General features: G+C 41.6%; 1 protein-coding gene across 14 annotated transcripts in view; it reads left to right on the top strand.

Moving 5' to 3' along the window:
• The window catches only part of LOC118400084 (inositol 1,4,5-trisphosphate receptor type 1-like), a 144,888-nt gene extending 122,253 nt beyond the window's left edge, over positions 1-22,635 (top strand). For all 14 annotated transcript variants that reach the window (XM_035796515.2, XM_035796522.2, XM_035796523.2 and 11 more), the window contains 5 exons: positions 87-235; positions 894-1,059; positions 6,747-6,907; positions 19,262-19,423; positions 21,175-22,635. In XM_035796515.2, coding sequence (XP_035652408.1) covers positions 87-235; positions 894-1,059; positions 6,747-6,907; positions 19,262-19,423; positions 21,175-21,264 — 728 coding nt within the window. In that variant the 3' untranslated portion in view covers positions 21,265-22,635. The remainder of the gene's footprint in view (positions 1-86; positions 236-893; positions 1,060-6,746; positions 6,908-19,261; positions 19,424-21,174) is intronic.
• Positions 22,636-22,941: the final 306 nt, after the last annotated feature.

Raw genomic sequence — 22,941 nt, forward strand, 5'->3', positions numbered from 1 at the left:
TGAGTTAGAGGATGTGGATTAAAAGGGTTTGTGGATTTGTTGTGGATATACTATGTGCAATACATGTCCCCGATGTCCCTCTGTAGCTGCCATAGCCACCCAGCCGTCGGCAGTAGTGATCGAGGACAAGGAGCGGTCATGTGACTCTCTACTCATGTGTATTGTCACTGTCTTGAGTCACGGCCTGAGGAGTGGAGGTGGTGTGGGGGACGTCCTGCGGAAGCCATCCAAAGAGGTACGCAAATGCCCATGTTGAACACAACACCTAAGCCTGGTACAATTATCTTATAATTGTGTTACTGACAATTATGGACAATAACCATGAACTAAAAATAATTATTGTCTTATTACATTCATTTTAGGAGAAGTGGGGATTAAACTTTATATTGAAGTGGATATACTAGTTTACCCAATAGCAGTTTTTTATTTTTACACGAAGTGGGTAAAGTTGGTCATTGTTTTACGAGCAGAATGGCACGGTAGGGGGAGAAGCTTAATTTCAAAAACTTCCAAGCGGTAAAAACCATTCGTTTTTGGGACAAGGTTGTCACCAAAGCTGTGTTGTATTTGTAGCTTGTTTTCAAAGATGCATTACAAGTTCAAAACATTTTTCAACAAAAATGACAAATATGACAATAACCGTGTCCATTTGCATGACAAGTAATCGTTCCATAATCGTCACAGCCCTAACAATACCAAAACATTTACATGTCCCACAGTTCCAGACTTGGGAAGAAACAAATACATTTTAGCTTCATTACAATCTCAATTATTGGGACAACTTTGCTGTAGTCGTGTTTCTTAGCCGCAGTCGTTTTTGACAGTTGACTATTTGTAATGTTCAGATGTGTGTTGTCAAACGTTTTTTTTTCTGTATTCTGTGTCTTTGGTAGGAGCCTCTGTTTGCTGGCAGGGTGATCTATGACCTGCTCTTCTTCTTCCTGGTCATCATCATCGTCCTCAACCTCATCTTCGGAGTCATCATCGACACCTTTGCCGACCTCAGGAGTGAAAAGCAAAAAAAAGAGGAAGTCCTGAAGACGACGTGCTTTATCTGCGGTGAGTGGCCCTACCTGGACCTGGCTTGGCTCTTCTGGCCTGTGTCCAATGCTAGTGATCAGTGGGCTGACGCTCAGCCTGAGACTGTCTGCTAAGCTATCATGGTGGTAGCTACCATTTTGAGCTTGGGTTGGAATGACTAGTGGTTGTGGTCTGAAGAGTCGGAAGCAGTGCAATTTCAGAACACGGTTTGCAGTGCAGCGAGCGTTGGAGGAGGATGAACAGGCATTGCAGATGAGTGGTCTCAACCTGCACTTTAAGCCTGTCTGAGGCTGTTAATGTTGCATGCCTCACAGCTGGCCTGTGGCAGAATGGGGGCTGTTTTGCTCATCTCAGCAGTGTAAACAACAGAACGCCTTCTCTTCCCAGAACCAGAATGGTTAGTCATGGCGGATGTGTAGGAGTAACTTCCTCCTGTTGCCAATGCAGATTCTTGACCATGTTGTGCAATGCAATGGCAATGTACTGGATCACATCACCATATACAAGCTATTACTGCAGCTTTAGTTACTGTAGCCTATCCATAAAAATAAAAAAATCCATTCCATGTTAGATATTGCAAGCATGATTGTAACAGGTTGGTGTTACTATAGGATGATCCCAAGCCAGCGGGAGGAGAGCATATGTTTTTGTATCTCTTAACAAGCTTTTTACATTTGTATCATAAACCATTTTTTGGGGAAAATCATTATGAAATTGGGCATCTTAGGCCCTTTTTAGACCTATACATACATGCCTCCTGTAAGACCCTTGTATCTGTGAACGGTACATGATACAGACATAAAACATCTCGGTACATTATACTCTGAAATACAAATTTTCACATTCAATTATTCAACATAAAAAATATGAATATCTCAAAACTACCCTTTTTGATTTAGCTTATTTTTAGACATATTGTTTGTAACAAAATACTCTTCACACAAGTCATATTTCCAGAGTGGTACTTTTATCATATGATTCATTTTATTCATAGAAATTGACATTATAGGTCAATAACCAATCACAGCCAAACAATAATTGATCATAACATACAACATCTAACGCTAAATTGATCATACCTTCAGAATTAGCAGAGAGCCCACTTTGGAAATGTCATGTACTTGTAGAGTATATTGTTCCAAACAATATGGGCTCTATTTCCAGCTGCCGTTAAGCAGGCAACAATGGTCAAACACACTAATTTGCAATTGACCTGTTAATGCCGACCCTCTTCTATTTCCCTAGTGCCAGGATTGGTAATTTCCCCGTTTTATATGAGCTCACTTGTTCTGAGGTGTGAGGGTTGGAAATATCTGAGATGTGTCCCTAAAAATGTGTGCCAAAGTGCCAGTTTCAGGCAGCACTGGTGGAGATATTTAAGACCAACCAAAAGCTGGTTTTAGCAGGTAACACGGTAGGTGATGGCATGGCTTTTGACAGCGGAAGCGTAGCCAATCCAGCCGTGATGCACAGTGCCCATAACAACAAGAGTTGTAAACCTCGTATTTAGAAACATACAGTACATTAGAAACAACATAGAAACAGTTTCTTTCATTTGATTAAAAACCATGCAGAGCGTCCCCTTTCGATGAAGGCATTTTTTATTCATCCTGCCAAATGCTTTTGCCAAGTAGTCAAGACTATCGATAAAGGGTTTGGCTCTTTGAAATAAATCTTAATCACCTAAGCTTGATTAAAAGATCAAGTTTGGGAGCAGCAAAATATTGAGTGGACTTTTTAAAAATCTATTCAGGCTATTGTACATTGCATCGCAGTGCTAGTTGTGTCACTAGAGATTCTGGGTTCGAGTCCAGGCTCTGTCGCAGCCGACCGCGACTGGGAGACCCATGGGGCGGCGCACAATTGGCCCAGCATTGTCTGGGTTAGGGGAGGGTTTGGTCCCATCGCGTACTAGCGACTCCTGTGGTGGGCCAGGCGCAGTGCACACTGACATGGTTGCCAGGTGTTCGGTGTTTCCTCCGACACATTGGTGCGGCTGGCTTCCGGGTTAAGTGGGCATTGTGTCAAGAGGAGGATGCACGGCTCTTGACTTTCGTCGGTACGGGAGTTGCAGCAACGAGACAAGACTGTAACTACCAATTGGATGCCACAAAATTGGGGAGAAAAAGAGGTACATTTTAGAACAGCTCAAATAAGCAAATAGAAACAACAGTCCATCATTACTTTTAAGACATGAAGGTCAGTCAATACGGAAAATTTCAAGAACTTTGAAAGTTTTTCAAAGTGCAGTCGCAAAAACCATCAAGCGCTATGATAAAACTGGCTCTCATGAAGGCTGCCACAGGAATGGAAGACCCAGAGTTACAGTACCTCTGCTGCAGAGGATACATTCATTAAAGTTAGCAGCCTCATAATATGCAGCCCAAATAAATGCTTCACAGAGTTCAAGTAACAGACACATCTCAATATCAACTGTTCAGATGAGACTGTGAATCAGTCCTTCATGGTCGAATTGCTGCAAAGAAACCACTACTAAAAGAGACCAATAAGAAGGAAGAGACTTGCTTCGGTCAAGAAACACGAGCAATGGACATTAGACCTGTGAAAATGTGTCCTTTGGTCTGGAGTCCAAATGTGAGATTTTTGGTTCCAACCGCCGTGTCTTTGTGGGTGAACGGATGATCTCCGCATGTGTATTTCCCACCGTGAAGCATGGAGGAGGAGGTGTTATGGTGTGGGGGTGCTTTAATGGTGACACTGTCTGTGATTTATTTAGAATTCAAGGCATACTTAACCAGCATGGCTACCACTGCATTCTGCAGCATTCCTCCATCCCATCTTGTTTGGGCTTGGTGGGACTATCATTTGTTTTTCCAGGACAATGACCCCACACACATCCAGGCTGTGTAAGCGCTATTTTACCAAGAAGGAGAGTTATGGAGTGCTGCATCAGATGACCTGGCCTCCACAATCCCCCGACTGTGGATTATTTCAACCAAAATAAGATGTTTGGGATGATTTGGACCGCAGAGTGAAGGAAAAGCAGCCAACAAGTGCTCAGCATATGTGGGCACTCCTTCAAGACTGTTGGAAAAGCAATCCAAGCAAAGCTAGCTGATAGAATTCCAAGATTGTACAAACTGTCATCAAGTGTGGCTATTTGAAGAATCTTTGTTTAACACTTTTTTAGTTACTACGTGATTCCATATGTGTTATTTCATAGTGTTGCTGTCTTCACTATTATTCTACAATTGTAGAAAAGAGTACAAATAAAGAAAAACCCTTGAATGAGTAGGTGTTCTAAAACTTTTGACCTGTAGTGTATTTGCATAGTAGCAATATCAAAAACAGAAAGTGTCCAAAAAATATATATTTAAAAAAATATTTTTGAATTATTAGATGACGCTTACCCAGACACACTTGTCTAAATGAATGGGTCATGTGAAAGAAATGTCAAGACATGTTCATGAAATACAATAGATGGCTGTAATCACCCCCAGACACACCTGGCTAACTTGATGGGTCATGTAATCATCTGACGAAGTGGAGTTTTTTGTTTAGACATCGCTAAACAATGAACCGCCATAATCCCAACTCATACTGCTACCAATACAAACGTATTGTCATACAGTTTCTGTGGTATGAATCTTCAGGTAGCTAAAGCTAGCCAACTAGGTTCAATTTTAGCTAGCTAACATTAGGCTATAACTAGCAATGCAAATGGTTTCTGATTCGAACAATAGTACTACACCGATCATACACGTAGCGTAACGTTAGCTAGCGAGCCAGCAAGCTAACGTTTGCTAGTTCGCGAACAGTAGGCTTTAACTTGCAATGAAAATTACTTTCTGCCAAAATTAGAAACATATCATTTCTGAAAATGTAGCTGGACTCTTACACGTACGTATACATGGATGAACGCTTCACATCAGACCATTTAACTTAATTTTGTTTGTAGCTTCATCTTGTTTGCCAGCGTTGTGTTAAGTCACTCCGGTTCACACTGACTGTGACATGTGCATGAAGTAGCCCATCACAACTTTTTCCAACTGATCTGTCAGTAGCACATGCTAAATTCAGGGCATCAATGTTGTTGAGAAAAGTACCAAAACTTTTGCAGTTCTCGATGGCTAACATTATATCTTTCAAGATAGCTGTGGTAGAAAGGATTATCAACACATACTCAGCAGCTAAAGTTATAGACAGAAGCGCGCTACATGGTAGCCCAATCCAAAGTCATCTCCCGGCATGTCCAGCCCATCCATTATCTCAGCCAATTCATGGCTAGCAGGAAGGTTCCTGCCTTTTTCCGTGGCTAAACCAAATACGCTCGTAATTTAACAATTTGATTTGTATTTACAGACGGAATACAAGTTTGTTATTAAGGCACAAGAAAGTTCACAGGAAGTTCACCGAGGTCATTTCTGCAAAGACATTCAAATGCCTCTCCTGTGAAGTAGTGATGTGCGACATAGGCCTAGCTTCCTGAAATGGGTCATGTGAAAATGGCACGTTTCTATGTTTTGTAGTAAAAAGAGATAGAAGAAACGTGTTTCCAATGACATCATCGGTGTGCATCATGTGATTTTAACCAATTATGAGTAGGCATTGCGTACTAATTGCCTACTAATTGGTTGATAATGTCATTGGAAACACTTATCTTCCTCTTATCTTTTTTACTACAAAACATAGAAATGCACCATTTGCACACATGTTGATGTTCGGGTAGTGCTGGGGATGATCAATATGAACATTTAAAAAAATATTTTCCTTTAAGCCATGAATTGATTGATTTGGCCAGTGAGTGGCCAAGCCCTCGTCACACCTATAATTTATTTATTCATCAAAACAGAGCCCTTTCGTGCCACCACCAGCTATTGCACTCATAATTCCAGCATTGAAAATGACAAGAATATTTCTGAAACACCCCCAGACCTATAGCACTACTGCCTGCCCTAAAACTGACCATTGCTTTGGGTTTGTTAAAATCGAACACTGTGTGTTAAAATTAACAAATCTAAAAGTGTAGTTTGGAGATATTATGTTTTAATGTTTATTAAATGAATGTGAAAAAAAAAATCAGAAACGAAACATAATGCATATTTTAGGGCACACTATGATGAGTATATTGACACTAAGATTTTGTCTGTATCATGTGTGTTTTGCAGATCATAGGGTCTTACAGGAGCCATGTATAGGTCTGAAAAGGGCCTAAAATTTACACTTTCATAAGGATTTTCTCCAAGTGGTTTGTGATGCAAATGTAAAAAGCTTTTCAAACATCCTTCCTCCAGATGAAGATCCTATGTGAAAATTGCCAGAACAATCTAAGATACCAAAGATATTTGGAATCACCCATTTAGCAGACGCTTTTATGCAGAAAGCGACCTACAGTCATGTGTGCAAACATTGTATGTATAGGTGGCCCCGTAGGACAAAGGGGAATGTAAAAAAAAAACTAGCTTATGTGAGACATTGAGAACCTGTTGAGTGTTAAGTCCCTTGGCCTATTCTATTCTCCCTCTGAAATGCATTGGGTTCTTTTCTCCAATGACGCAACTTCCCCGTGCTATTGTTGTGCAGTCAGCCATTCCAACTAAGGTCATGACAATCACCAGACTCATAATGATTGACCCATTATTGCCACACATGCATTGTTTACAGATGAGGAATGCAGTAACTGCCATGCATTTGTGTCTGCTTATTTGACTATTTGTTTTTTTTATATGTCCCCTCGTGTGCAGGCCTGGAAAGGGACAAGTTTGACAACAAGACAGTGACATTTGAAGAGCACATCAAGGTGGAGCACAACATGTGGCACTACCTGTTCTTCATAGTGCTGGTGAAAGTGAAGGACTCCACAGAGTACACAGGACCAGAGAGCTACGTCGCTGAGATGATCAGGGTACGACTAGACTACTACGCATAGTACCAGCCAGCTTATTACGAATGAGATTCTTGATTTTACACATCAAAATAGGCAGGGATGTGGTCATAAATATATCTCGAACAGGGAGTTTGCAGTTCTGCATGACTTCATCAGAGAGGCTCGCATATCTGAGCTTTGATCAAATGTGTCTCCTGAGAATGCAGGTCAGCTCCTATACTAGATAAAGAAAGACATTTTGGCATGCAGTTAAATATCTCTGTCCCGTGGCGAGAATACATCTAAACAAATCTTCAGAAATAGAAAACCACAAGCACCAATACATTGTCAACTTTTTAAAAGTCATCCTCCACCCTGTTTTACCGTGTTACACCCTCTGGTCCATCGATATCGCCCCTGTCTGGTTACTCCCAGGAGGTAGCCTCGTGATAGCTGCTGAACAGTGTGGGAAACCCCTCCCTCCCACAATGTCTGCTGTGTCTCCTATGCCAACCAGGCCTGAGGATATTGCACTGAAGACCTAATTACCTACTCTTCCAACGGCATGGAGGCATCTCGAACACATACATTGACATTTAGACTGAAGAACTCCACGGGAGGTAGTTAATTCCTTGGTGTCTTTAGAATTGTTTAAAAATATGTTGTTGCTCGATGAGAATTGTTCAAATTCTGTTCTTGAATGTCAGTAGGCTATCCGTTGCTTTTTTAGTGATTTCATGGATAATTATAGCTGTCAAAGGAAAGCCCCTTCTTCAACAGTGGTAACTTTCCTGATGCAGTTGTGCTGGTGTTGGCTTCTGACACAGTTTTCAGGCACTATTTGGCCCAGTTCTGTCTCTCGGTTTGAGGTGCGCTGCGAGGTCTTATGAGAAGTCATCTGATTTGGGATTAACTAACCCCCTCTTAGCCTTGGACCCTACTGAGCCAAACAGAGCTTGTCGGGGACACATTGTGGTCCAAAGGAGGATTTAAAGTGACCTCTGCTTGAGAGAGGGCACATGGTGTGTTAGAATCCACTGACCCGTCAACTCGAACAGTGAACCACAACTGGACTCATGCAACATGTTTGATCATGTGGGGCCTCCTGCTCTGGATTGGGAGCTAAATTAGGTGTCTGCAGCACGGCTCTCAGCAGAGCTCAGACATGGTAATTTACTGAAGAAGCTGAGTTTAGAGAATTCACAGCTTAGATGTTAGCTCTCCAGCATCAGGAGGTTCATACATGTCTGCATGCAGGCTCTGGGCTGTTAATGGATCAAAACTTTGACCAAGAACTAAGTTAATAGCTTGTATGTGTGTATATGTGTGGGTATACAGTTGAAGTCAGAAGTTTACATACACCTTAGTCAAATACATTTATTTAAACTCAGTTTTTCACAATTCCTGACATTTAATCTTAGTAAAATGTCCATGTTTTAGGTCAGTTAGGATCACCACTTTCTTTTAAGAATTTGAAATGTCAGAATAATAGTAGAGAGAATTATTTATTTCATATTTTATTTCTTCACATTCCCAATGGGCCAGAAGTTTACATACACTCAATTAGTATTTGGTAGCATTGCCTTTAAATTGTTTAACTTGGGTCAAATGTTTTGGTTATCCTTCTATAAGCTTCCCACAATAAGTTGGGTGAATTTTGGCCCATTCCTCCTGACAGAGCTAGTGTAGCTGACTCAGATGTGTAGGTCTCCTTGCTCGCACACGCTTTTTCAGTTCTGCCCACACATTTTCTATAGGATTGAGGTCAGGCCTTTGTGATGGCCACTCCAATACCTTGACTTTGTTGTCCTTAAGCCATTTTTCCACAACTTTGGAAGTATGCTTGGAGTCATTTTCCATTTGGAAGACCCATTTGTGACCAAACTTTAACTTCCTGACTGATCTCTTGAGATGTTGCTTCAATATATCCACATAATTGTCTGTCCTCATGAATCATTCTATTTTGTGAAGTGCACCATGCCCTCCTGCAGCAAAGCACCCCCACAACATGCTGCCACCCCTGTGCTTCACAGTTGGGATGGTGTTCTTCGGCTTGCAAGCCTCTCCCTTTTTCCAACAAACATAACGATGGCCATTATGGCCAAACAATTCTATTTTTGTTTCATCAGACCAGAGGACATTTCTCCAAAAAGTACAATCTTTGTCCACATGTGCAGTAGCAAAACCGTAGATAGATACTTTTGTACCTGTTTCCTCCAGCATCTTCACAAGGTCCTTTGCTGTTGTTCTGGAATTGATTTGCACTTTTCACACCAAAGTACGTTCATCTCTAGGAGACAGAACGCATTTCCTTCCTGAGCGGTATGACGGCTGCGTGGCCCCATGGTGTTTATACTTGGGTATTCTTGTTTGTACAGATTAATGTGGAACCTTCAGGCGTTTGGAAATTGCTCCTAAGAATTAACCAGACTTGTGGATGTCTACAATTGTTTTTTTCTGAGGTCTTGGCTGATTTATTTGGATTTTCCGATGATGTCAAGCAAAGAGGCACTGCATAGGCCTTGAAGGTAGGCCTTGAAATGCATCCACAGGTACAGCTCCAATTGACTCAAATGATGTCAATTAGCCAATCAGAAGCTTCTAAAGCCATGACATCATTTTCTGGAATTCTCCAAGCTGTTTAAAGCCACAGTCAACTTAGTGTATGTAAACTTCTGACCCACTGGAATTGTGATACAGTGAATTATAAGTGAAATAATCTGTTTGTGAACAATTGTTGGAAAAATTACTTGTGTCATGCACAAAGTGGATGTCCTAACCGACTTGCCAAAGCTATAGTTTGTTAACAAGAAATTTGCGCAGTGGTTGAAAAACAGGTTTTAATGACCTAAGTGTATGTAAACTTCCGACTTCAACTGTATATATGTGTGTCTGTGTGTATATATGCTGAAAGAAAGGAAATTATTTTTGTCCATTAAAATAACATTAAATTGATCAGAAATACAGTGTAGACATTGTGAATGATGTAAATGACTATTGTAGCTGGAAATGGCTGATTTTGAATGGAATATCTACATAGGCGTCAGAGACCTATTATCAGCAACCATCACTCCTGTGTTCCAATGGCACGGTGTGTTAGCTAATCCAAGTTTATAATTTTATAATTTTAAAAGGCTAGTTGATCATTATAAAACCCTTTTGCAATTATGTTAGCACAGCTGAAAACTGTTGTCTGGATTAAAGAAGCAATGTCCAGTCTCTTGACAACAAGGTTGATGAAATCCGAGCAAGGGTAGCATTCCAGAGGGACATCAGAGACTGTAACGTCCTCTGCTTCACGGAAACATGGCTCACTGGGAAGACGCTATCCGGGGCGGTGCAGCCAACGGGTTTCTCCACGCATCGCGCCGACAGAAACAAACATCTTTCTGGTAAGAAGAGTGGCGGGGGCGTATGCCTCATGACTAATGAGACATGGTGTGATGAAAGAAACATACAGGAACTCAAATCCTTCTGTTCACCTGATTTAGAATTCCTCACAATCAAATGTAGACCGCATTATCTACCAAGAGAATTCCCCCAAGCAGACACATCGATGGCTCTGAACGAACTTTATTTAACTCTTTGCAAACTGGAAACCATTTATCCGGAGGCTGCATTCATTGTAGCTGGGGATTTTAACAAAGGTAATCTGAAAACAAGACTCCCTAAATTTTATCAGCATATCGATTGCGCAACCAGGGGTGGTAAAACCTTGGATCATTGTTACTCTAACTTCCGCGACGCATATAAGGCCCTGCCCCGCCCCCCTTTCGGAAAAGCTGACCACGACTCCATTTTGTTGATCCCTGCCTACAGACAGAAACTTAAACAAGAGGCTCCCACGCTGAGGTCTGTCCAACGCTGGTCCGTCCAAGCTGACTCCACACTCCAAGACTGCTTCCATCACGTGGACGGGGACATGTTTCGTATTGCGTCAGATAAAAATATTGACGAATACGCTGATTCGGGGTGCGAGTTCATTAGAACGTACGTTGAAGATGTCGTTCCCATAGCAGCGATAAAAACATTCCCTAACCAGAAACCGTGGATTGATGGCAGCATTCGCGTGAAACTGAAAGCGCGAACCACTGCTTTTAATCAGGGCAAGGTGTCTGGTAACATGACCGAATATAAACAATGCAGCTATTCCCTCCGCAAGGCTATTAAACAAGCTAAGCGTCAGTACAGAGACAAAGTAGAATCTCAATTCAACGACTCAGACACAAGAGGCATGTGGCAGGGTCTACAGTCAATCACAGACTACAAAGAAGAAACCCAGCCCAGTCACGGACCAGGATGTCTTGCTCCCAGGCAGACTAAATAACTTTTTTGCCCGCTTTGAGGACAATACAGTGCCACTGACACGGCCTGCAACGAAAATATGCGGTCTCTCCTTCACTGCAGCCGAGGTGAGTAAGACATTTAAACGTGTTAACCCTCGCAAGGCTGCAGGCCCAGACGGCATCCCCAGCCGCGCCCTCAGAGCATGCGCAGACCAGCTGGCCGGTGTGTTTACGGACATATTCAATCAATCCCTATACCAGTCTGCTGTTCCCACATGCTTCAAGAGGGCCACCGTTGTTCCTGTTCCCAAGAAAGCTAAGGTAACTGAGCTAAACGACTACCGCCCCGTAGCACTCACTTCCGTCATCATGAAGTGCTTTGAGAGACTAGTCAAGGACCATATTACCTCCACCCTACCTGACACCCTAGACCCACTCCAATTTGCTTACCGCCCAAATAGGTCCACAGACGACGCAATCTCAACCACACTGCACACTGCCCTAACCCACCTGGACAAGAGGAATACCTATGTGAGAATGCTGTTCATCGACTACAGCTCGGCATTCAACACCATAGTACCATAGTACTCGACCCCGCCCTGTGCAACTGGGTACTGGACTTCCTGACAGGCCGCCCCCAGGTGGTGAGGGTAGGCAACAACATCTCCTTCCCGCTGATCCTCAACACGGGGGCCCCACTAGGGTGCGTTCTGAGCCCTCTTCTGTACTCCCTGTTCACCACGACGGCATGGCCACGCACGCCTCCAACTCAATCATCAAGTTTGCGGACGACACAACAGTGGTAGGCTTGATTACCAACAACGACGAGACGGCCTACAGGGAGGAGGTGAGGGCCCTCGGAGTGTGGTGTCAGGAAAATAACCTCACACTCAACGTCAACAAAACTAAGGAGATGATTGTGGACTTCAGGAAACAGCAGAGGGAACACCCCCCTATCCACATCGATGGAACAGTAGTGGAGAGGGTAGCAAGTTTTAAGTTCCTCGGCATACACATCACAGACAAAATGAATTGGTCCACTCACACTGACAGCGTCGTGAAGAAGGCGCAGCAGCGCCTCTTCAACCTCAGGAGGCTGAAGAAATTCGGCTTGTCACCAAAAGCACTCACAAACTTCTACAGATGCACAATCGAGAGCATCCTGGCGGGCTGTATCACCGCCTGGTACGGCAACTGCTCCGCCCTCAACCGTAAGGCTCTCCAGAGGGTAGTGAGGTCTGCACAACGCATCACCGGGGCAAACTACCTGCCCTCCAGGACACCTACACCACCCGATGTTACAGGAAGGCCATAAAGATCATCAAGGACATCAACCACCCGAGCCACTGCCTGTTCACCCCGCTATCATCCAGAAGGTGAGGTCAGTACAGGTGCATCAAAGCTGGGACCGAGAGACTGAAAAACAGCTTCTATCTCAAGGCCATCAGACTGTTAAACAGCCACCACTAACATTGAGTGGCTGCTGCCAACACACTGTCATTGACACTGACCCAACTCCAGCCACTTTAATAATGGGAATTGATGGGAAATGATGTAAATATATCACTAGCCACTTTAAACAATGCTACCTTATATAATGTTACTTACCCTACATTATTCATCTCATATGCATACGTATATACTGTACTCTATATCATCGACTGCATCCTTATGTAATACATGTATCACTAGCCACTTTAACTATGCCACTTTGTTTACTTTGTCTACATACTCATCTCATATGTATATACTGTACTCGATACCATCTACTGTATGCTGCCCTGTACCATCACTCATTCATATATCCTTATGTACATATTCTTTATCCCCTTACACTGTGTATAAGACAGTCGTTTTGGAATTGTTAGTTAGATTACTTGTTGGTTATAACTGCATTGTCGGAACTAGAAGCACAAGCATTTCGCTACACTCACATTAACATCTGCTAACCATGTGTATGTGACAAATAAAATTTGATTTGATTTGAATAAAACTGGCCTTCTTTAGACTAGTTGAGTATCTGGAGCATCAGCATTTTTGGGTTCGATTACAGGCTCAAAATGGCCAGAAACAAAGACCTTTCTTCCGAAACTCGTCAGTCTATTTTTGTTGTGAGAATTGAAGGCTATTCCTTGAGAGAAATTGCCAAGAAACTGAAGATCTCGTACAACGCTGTGTCCTACTCGCTTCACAGAACAGCGCAAATGGTCTCTAACCAGAATAGAAAGAGGGGTGGGAGGCCCCGGTGCAAAACTAAGCAAGAGGACAAGTGCATTAGAGTGTCTAGATTGAGAAACAAATGTCTCACAAGTCCTCAACTGGCAGCTTCATTAAATAGTACCCGCAAAACACCAGTCTCAACGTCAACAGTGAAGAAGAGACTCCGGGATTCTGGCCTTCTAGGCTGGTGTTTTGCTGGTACTATTTAATGAAGCTGCCAGTTTAGGACTTGTGATGCATCTATTACAGCCTTATTCTAAAAATGATTAAATAAAAAGTGTTCCTCATCAATCTTCACACAATACCTCATAATGACGAAGTGAAAACAGGTTTTTAGACATATTTGCACATTTATTTAAAAACAAATGTTTTAAATGCTTTTTTAACATAAGTATTCAGACCCTTTGCTATGAGACTCGAAATTGAGCTCAGGTGCATCCTGTTTCCATTGATCATCCTTGAGATGTTTCTACAACTTGATTGGAGTCCAGCTGTGGTAAATTCAATTGATTGGACATGATTTGGAACGGCACACACCTGTCTATATAAGGTCCGACAGTTGACAGTGCATGTCAGAGCAAAAACCAAGCCATCAGGTCTAAGGAATTGTCCGTAGAGCTCAGAGACAGCGATTACAGCTTTGAGTGTTCTTGGGTATGACACTACAAGCTTGGTCCAACTGTATTTGTGTAGTTTCTCCCATTTTCCTCTGCACATCCTCTCAAGCTCTGTCTGGTTTGATGGGGAGCATCACTGCACAGCAATTTTCAGGTCTCTCCAGAGATGTTCGATCGGGTTAAAGGACATTCAGAGACTTGTCCCGAAGCCACTCCTGCGTTGCCTTGGCTGTGTGTTTAGGGTCGTTGTCCTGTTGGAAGGTGAACCTTCGCCCCAGTCAGAGGTCCTGAGCGCTCTCAAGCAGGTTTTCATCAATCTCTTCGTACTTTTTCGTCTTTCCCTTGATCCTGACTAGTCTCCCAGTACCTGTCACTGAAAAAGATCACCACAGTATGCTGCTGCTGCCACCACCATGCTAGGTTTCCTCCAGACATGAAGCTTGGCATTCAGGCCAAAGAGTTCAATCTTGGTTTCATCAGACCAGAGAATGTTGTTTCTCATGGTCTGAGAGTCCTTTAGGTGACTTTTGGCAAATTCCAAGCGAGCTGTCATGTGTCTTTTAACTGAGATGTGGCTTCTGTCTGGAAACTGGTCGGATTGGTGGAGTGCTGCAGAGATGGTTGTCCTTCTGGAAGGTTCTCCCATCTCCACAGAGGAACTCTGGAGTTCTGTCAGAGTGACCATCGGGTTCTTGGTCACCTCCCAGACCAAGGCCCTTCTTCCCCAATTGCTCAGTTTGGCCGGGCGACCAGGTTTAGGAAGAGTCTTGTTGATTCAAAACTTTTTCCATTTTAAAAATGATGGAGGTCACTATGTTCTTGGGGACCTTCAGTGCTGCAGAAATAGTTTGGTACCCTTCTCCAGATCTGTGCCTCGACACAATCCTGTCTTGGAGCTCTATGGACAATTCCTTCCACCTCATGGCTTGGTTTATGCTCTGACATGCACTGTCAACTGTGGGATTTTTATAGACAGGTGTGTGCCTTTACAAATCATATAGAATCAGTTGAATTGACCACAGGTGGACCCCAATCAAGTTGTAGAAACATCTCAAGAACAATCAATGGAAACAGGATGCACCTTAGCTCATTTTCAAGTCTCATAGCAAAGGGTCTAAATACTTATGTAAATGTGATATTTCTGTTCTTTATTTTACATGAATTAGCAAAGAAATCTAAAAACCTGTTTTTGCTTTCTCATTATTCGGTATTGTATGTAGATTGATGAGACAAAACAAACAATTTAGTACATTTTAGAATAAGGCTGTAACATAACAAAATGTGGAAAAAGTCAAGGGGTCTGAATATTTTCTGAATGCATTGCATGTAAAATGTATATGCAAAATGTGTGTATATGTTCGCAAGAAAGCTGTAAAAAAGGAAAGTTATTTTTGACCACCGAAGAGGGGGATGGATTAATAAAAGAAAATACATGTTTGAGCTTTTAGAATCTGAGAAGTGGAGGAATCGGTCACATTAGTTATCCTCTTATGATGTCACAACTCAACACAGGAGATCTTTCTTCTTCATTTGACATGGTAGGGGAAAAGGCTCCCTATGTTGGTGTAATAGGCTTAATACTGTATAATAGTTCTATTGATACATTTCCCCTTCTTTCTCCCCTGGTTACCCTAACAAGCATGACAGTGTCTCATGATGATGCTGTCTGAAGTGGTGAAGACACCTCATATGCACAGAGGGGATTTAAGAGATCAGGGGGTGTAGATAGAAGTCAGACAAGTCTGACAATGACTGGGACTGACGTCAATTGCAGAAAGCCTTGGCTGAAGTGTCGGGTTGAAGGCTTACATTTATATTGCTTGACTTGGGTACGCCAGAATCTGTTGCCCTCATTATTATTACGGCCCATGCTCGCTGCTCTTAGATGCGTCCACATCGTGATTTGAACATTGAATCGCATTGATAAGAGAATGCTTTAGAGGCATTTCAGAAGAAGGGGAGTGAGAAGGAGTTTTCCCATTGTGTTTTGCACATTGTTTCTAATGGTTTGTTTGGTCTATTTTGAAATGTGATCTGTTTCTTTAATTTGTGTGGAAGAGTAGTAGATGTGGTGGGTTGTCAGTATGTCAGGTGGCCTGTGGCTTGCCTGTGACGTTTCTGTTGCTGTCAAAACCACACAGCATCCTGTTTCTCTGTCATGGCCCTTGTGGTTTTAATAATGGAAAATGAATTTCTGTCATTTCCATTGAGCTACTGTGAAGATTAATTTAATGTCAGCGGTGACATCGGTCTGAGGCTTACTGGAAGTGTTTGCACTTGTAAACACTGAGAAAGGAAAAGGGGTTTTGGGGGGCTGGGCTGTCAAACTGACTCTTGACACAGACAGCAAAGGGCAGGATGATCAATCTTGCTGTACTGCACGCCTCTGCCCCTTTCTCATCCAAGTCAAGCCTGGCACTTTGATTAACAAATTGATTTCAGACAAATAATGTTGACACGATTTTACTTATGTCATTATGTCTGAGCTATACATTCTTTTTCTTGAAGGATTTGTTTCTACGTTCAGCAGTACACTAGCAGAGCAATCTAGTATACTGTGTCGGTGCATTTCTAGTCTATTATAGTAGATAGATGTCCAATACAGAGTACGCATGTACATGATCACATGTGGGAAAGCAGCATTGTGCTGAGAGGGGGGTGTGGGGTTGAGCATGCACACAGCTCTTCTATCCTCATCTCAGAATGAGTCTCTGTGTGATTCCCCTGTCCTGCTGTTTGTCTGACCGAGGACTAGCCTGTGGCCCATGCAGCCGCCACTCTCGCCCCCGCATCTCAGACTACACCACTGAAACCCAGGGACTTTTCCAGCCATGCAGCTGTGCTCACAACCAGCGACAGTGCAGGTGCTACCCAGCACGCTCCTGTTCAAGCACACAATCTACTGTTCGGTTTGTAGTTAAGCTAACTGTAATGCTATTTTGTAGGGTCTGGGAGTGCACATGCATGTACATGTAGCTAGAGGAGTGACTATTTTTTAATGGTGTGCATCTACCAACGTGTGTTTTTGTTGATGGGACTTCCAGACAGACCTATTCACACAGCCTCCGTTTGTTTGAGGGCAGGTTCAGACAGTGCACAATAACATTGGTATGTAGTGGCCAAGTGCTGGAGGAGATGGAGGGGTGACAGAATGTGCTCAGAGTGGCCCTTTGCCGCTCGTCTGGATGAACGCAGCGACCCTTTCACTGGCTCAAGGCTCTGAAGTGACTGGCCGTCACAGTTACTGTGTTCTCCACGCGTAAACGTTTGTGCACTAGGTGCGCTGGGCATGCCTTGTACAGTATGTTTTCCATTTTCTATTTTTAGAAGCCATCAGTTTAGTCATGCGATTCCACTCGGGTAGAGCAGATTAGCATAAGAAATTAATTGAGAGGTATTGACTGATTGATAGCTGTGGTGTTTTGATGTGTACTGTAGGCTACACACCAAGGAGGAGCGTGGAAACTTTTTACAAATGAGGAAAGAGGCAAAGAGTCGTTACAAATCACTGTGGATGACTTGAGACGTTTTTCTTACCTCAACTATTTAGATGTGAAACTAATCAGTGGAGGCATTTGGAAAATTCAAGCAATTCTCATTTTGTCACTTTAGGGGTGTGTTGTGTTAAACTCCACACTGCCACCGAAGAGGAAGTTTACATGCAACAATATACCACATTAATGAAATGGGGAACTCAGCCTTATATTGCTAGTTAAGTCTGAGTAAATGTTCCTCTATTTGGCCCTCACACATCCAACCTGACTGTGTTATTGTATAATTAGATCATCATTTTTTTAAAGGAAGTTGTCTCGGTAGGTTTGAACTCCCTGGTATGGAAAGTCCCCAACATTAATTCTATTACATTTTATTATAGGCTTGATAAGTGCACAAAGACAGACAGACAGACAGACAGACAGACAGACAGACAGACAGACAGACAGACAGACAGACAGACAGACAGACAGACAGACAAAGAGGGATTGAGAGAAACACAAGTCAAAGAGGCATCTGTTTGCCAAGTGGAGCCGTAGCTAGCTAATATATTCGATGTCATTCTGACTTACCCTAATGTGTAAGGCTTTGTCAAAGAAAATCAAAGGCTGTTAGCATGTTATTGGTGAAATTTGATGAAATAAGTGTTCACCAGAAATGTAATTACACTGAACAAAAATATAAATGCAAGGTGTTGGTCCCATGTTTCATGAGCTGAAATGATCCCACACATTTTCCATAGGCACAAAAAGAAAATTTCTCGTCAATCTTTTTTTTTTTTTTTTACAAATTTGGTTACATACCTGTTAGTGTGCAGTTCTCCTTTCTAAACATAATCCATCCACCTGACAGGTGTGGCATATCAACAAGCGGTTTCAACAGCATTATCATTACACAGGTGCCCCTTGTGCTGGGGACAATAAAAGGCCACTCTAAAATGTCCAACACAATGCCACAGATTTGAGGGAGCATGCAATTGGCATGCTGACTGCAGGAATGTCCACCAGAGCTGTTGCCAGAGAATTGAATGTTAATTTCTCTACCATATGCCGCCTCCAATGTCATTTTAGATCATTTGGCAGTACGTCCAACCGGCCTCACAAATGCAGACCACGCGTATGGCGTCATGTGGGCGAGCGGTTTGCTGAGTCAACTTTGTGCCCCATGGTGGCGGTGGGGTTCGGTATGGGCGGGCATACAGACAACGGACACAATTGCATTTTATCGATGGGTATTTGAGTGCACAGAAATACCTTGACAATATCCTGAGGCCTAATGTGAGGTCAATTTTTTAAAGGTATATCTTTTTTTAAAGGTATATGTGAACAACAGATGCACATCTGTATTCCCAGTCATGTGAAATCCATAGACTATTGTCTAATGCATTTATTTAAAATGACTGATTTTCTCCTATGAACTGTAACTCAGTAAAATCTTTGAAATTGTTACATGTTGTGTTTTATATTTTTGTTCGGCATACATTCAATTAATGACAAAATGTGATGAAAATATAATTTTTTTCCCTGTGCAAACAAATTGTAAAGATATTTGATTGATGTTTAAATGATAGGTTATTTAATCAATTCTGGGCAGTACATTTTTGTCCACTTTACAATGTTTACTTTTTCAAAGTGTATGGAAGTGTTACGAAAATGTTACCAAATATTTTCTATATATTCTTTTATAATCATGATTAGAGACCAGAATTTAAATGTATTGTGCTCCAACAAATGTTCTAGTTATGCTTAAATAACATCTCTTCTCCCTCTGGTCACCAGGAGCACAACCTTGACTGGTTTCCACGGATGCGGGCCATGTCTCTGGTCTGTAGCGATGCGGACGGGGAGCAAAATGAAATCAGGAGCCTACAGGAGAAACTGGAGTCTACCATGAAGCTAGTCTCCAACCTCTCTGGACAACTGACTGAGCTCAAGGAGCAGGTGAGATGACCCTTTTGCCTGTGACTAGATGGTGGTCTGTATAGATATTGCTATGAAAATATGACATTATTTCGATATTTTTCCATGTCATTTGTGTAGCTTTGATCTGTTTGATAGCAACTCTTTGCCTTGTAGGTGTAGAGCTTACTAAAATCAGAAGGCAATGACTCATAGTGCACAATGCTGCAGCTCATGTGGCCTTCAACCTGATCTGATTTACGTCATTAAGCAAGGATTAGTTCCACAATGACTTAGCTCACACTGTATTGTGGGCATCCTAGTCAGAGCTATATTGTCTTTCAATGCAGTAATTATAGTTATGTACAATAATCTGGTAGACTTTATATGCCCATGGTCAGATTACAGTAAATTAGTAAATTAGCAAGATGATAATGATCTTAACACCTTTTATTTTCCATTAACATATCAAAACTATTATTAGAATGACAATGATCATAATGGAAATGACTATCATTTAATTATACAACCTTTATTAGTTGTGTTCGGTTCAAGAAAATGTTACTGGTCATAAATAATTTAATCAAACTTTGCATACTGTTTCTTGTAAACAAAGTAGTATTTTGGTCTATCAATAAAATTAGACGTGTCTATGAGGAAGTGGGTGTTATCGAGACACTGACCCAGACAGAAGGAAATGGTTGTTGTGAGGCTAAAAGGTTTGGGTGAGGGCACAAAAACCCTTTTCTCTTGATTATTCATTACTAAATATCTCCATAAATACATGTTCAGATCGAAATTGGTTGATGTCTACTTGGCTTTTGCACGTTTTTTTCACACGTACACAAACATGGACCAAAATATGAAAATGAACTTTGAGTTTAGTTGACAGACAAATTCAGACTAAACTGTGCTTTTTTTTATACATTGGACTGTTTCAGTCTCATTTTCCCAGAAGTTGCCTTCAGTGCCTCCTGTCCCCTCCCTTGCCTGTAAGAGTCTTAAGCATGCTCCATGGCACTCAAAAGTGGCACAAACAAGAAAATGGTTTCAAAAACAACTGGCCCAGACAAGAGCTCCATCTGTTACATAATTCCAACGAAAATTGATTTAATTAGTTTGCTGTGGCACAAATAAAGAGTCACATTCTACTGTAACTGAGTTTAACCAGTGGCCATCCCCACAGCACTCTCACAAACTTTAATGCTGCTCTTTCTAGCACTTCCCAACATCTAATAACAAATTCCTTTTATAACGCTCATCTCATGACCAACAGCGTTTGTGAGGGTATTTGTATTGCCTTTGCCATTGTATGTTTGCAATATTAAGATTTCAAAATCTTTTTTTAGGACACTTGTTTTGTTTTAATACTTCAGTTTATTTCAAACGGATGTTGTCCCTAGTGCCATGAAAGCCAACATCTTGCATTATTACTCATGAGCCTGACTTGAAAGTAAAGATGTATTTTACTGGGGTTTCACTGCTGGTTGTTTGCTTACTGTGGTGTACATGTTGTTAGACAAGATGCCGTTCTAAAAGGGTAGAAGGATACGTTTCAGATGAAACACTGAAACCCTCCCGTTAAACCCAAAAGCTTTCACTTCGTTGCTGTGCAGCATTTGCAGGCACGGACAGTTTTTAAAAACTTTATCTGAAAAAGAAACTTAGCATCAGCTTATTTGGAGGCTAGTGTCAGACACCGACAGTAGATGTGACAGAGCAGCAGAGGTACAGATACAGAAAATGAGAGTTGAGCAAATAACCTATCTCCTGTCCCGTGTGTTGTCCTCTAGATGACAGAGCAAAGGAAGCAGAAACAGAGAATTGGACTGTTGGGCCATCCTCAGCATCCTCAACACGCCAACCCCCAGCAACCTGCGTGAGGCTGAGGATGGCCCCAACCTAGCCACAAGATCCAGGAAGACCCACTTCTACTCCTGCTTTGTGTTTGCATAGAGAACAGAGTGCAGAATCTTCACTTAGTGGTCACTCCCGCCTTCATACTGTAGCTACCGAGTGTGAGTGCGAAGCGTAACAGTAGGCAACACACTGACATAGCTAGTCATATAATTGTGATATGTAGGTTAGCCCACAAAGGTATAACTCAAACAAGAACACTCACCAGACCCAGACACCCCATCTTTTTCCCAGGCCATTTGGGATTGGTGCCAAATGTTTTCTATGTAGAAACGAAAGTGAATTCTCATTATATGGCCTTTACTGTGTGAACTTGAAATACAGCAGCGCTGTACCGGACACAGGAATAGGTAGTCCAACGTGAAGATGACACTGAGAGACATGGAAAGAAACATCTTTTTGTATATACTACTGGTATAGTAAGCAGTATTTAATGTCTTATTTTTGTATTTTGTGCAATATCACTACTTAAATATGCAACCACCTCCTTGGTGTATGAATTTAAGTTGTTCTTTAAGTCATGCCTTATTTAATAGGGACAGAAAACATTTTCAAATGGGAGCTTTATTTGTTATTATTTTGCTTCAAATTAAATAGGGACCTGTTGTTAGATTTCACATATGGAAATTATTCCATGTAGAATAGCAGTTGGCTGGACAGATCAAGTTACATGCATTGTTCTGGGCTTTCTGATTTTACTTGTTTTATTTCTTTCAGAATGTTTCATAAAAAGTATTTAATATGCTTAATAGAGATATAGTATTGTCTGAGAGCAAGTATAGGTCTTGTTTTCGGCTTCCTTTCTGCAAATAAGAATGTGTCCTACCTTGTTGTACTATTTTATGATATTTGCTTTCTGGGATAGTGGGAGGTGTTAGGACATTTCATCCAAACAAATGTAATATGTTAAAATATGACCAAGCTGTCATGATTTGTTAATCTTTCCACATTTTATTGCACTAAACATAATTAGCATCTATCGTCCAGGTTTGTCATGTTTTAATTATACACCTATCATGTGTGCCATTTGTCCCTTTAAGACGTATATTTGGCTACTGATTTACTAGTCATTGTGTTTTTCATTGTTTTTCATTCATCTGTTGAGTTCTCAATTCTGCTGTTTAATACTTTTTTCAAGTCATTTCTGTTTTTTTTTTACATTGTCGCTTAAGCCATTGTTGTTGTATAGGGACCTACGTTTTCAGAAAGGTAATATGGAATTTAAAGCGGTGTTACTGGAAATTAATGTTCAAAGGACTAATTTAAAATCGTTAAGTACTGTCAGAATTGTAAAATAATGTAGAATTATTGAATAAAATATACAGTATGTAATTCTCCTCTATGTCCACCATTGAATCTTGTCACTACACAGTAGGCTAATGGGCTACTATATAGGAAAGGTTGTGGTTGAGATAAATCACAGATGCTGCCTAAATCTGCTTTTAATTCATGAGGCCTATAGGCTTTCTATACATTTTACAGTGACTCAGTTCTGTATAGGCAGTGTACTCTGTTTAACCTCAAGTTGCAGTGTAATGGGTTTATTTGCATGGTTAGTTTTTATCGGTGGGTGGAACTACTTTGAAATGTTCTAGACAACTAGCAAGTCAGCTTTGTAGTTAGCAGAGAGGCCAACGGCCTTT

Source organism: Oncorhynchus keta, chromosome 21 (assembly GCF_023373465.1).
Source record: "Oncorhynchus keta strain PuntledgeMale-10-30-2019 chromosome 21, Oket_V2, whole genome shotgun sequence".
Classification (NCBI taxonomy): domain Eukaryota; kingdom Metazoa; phylum Chordata; class Actinopteri; order Salmoniformes; family Salmonidae; genus Oncorhynchus; species Oncorhynchus keta.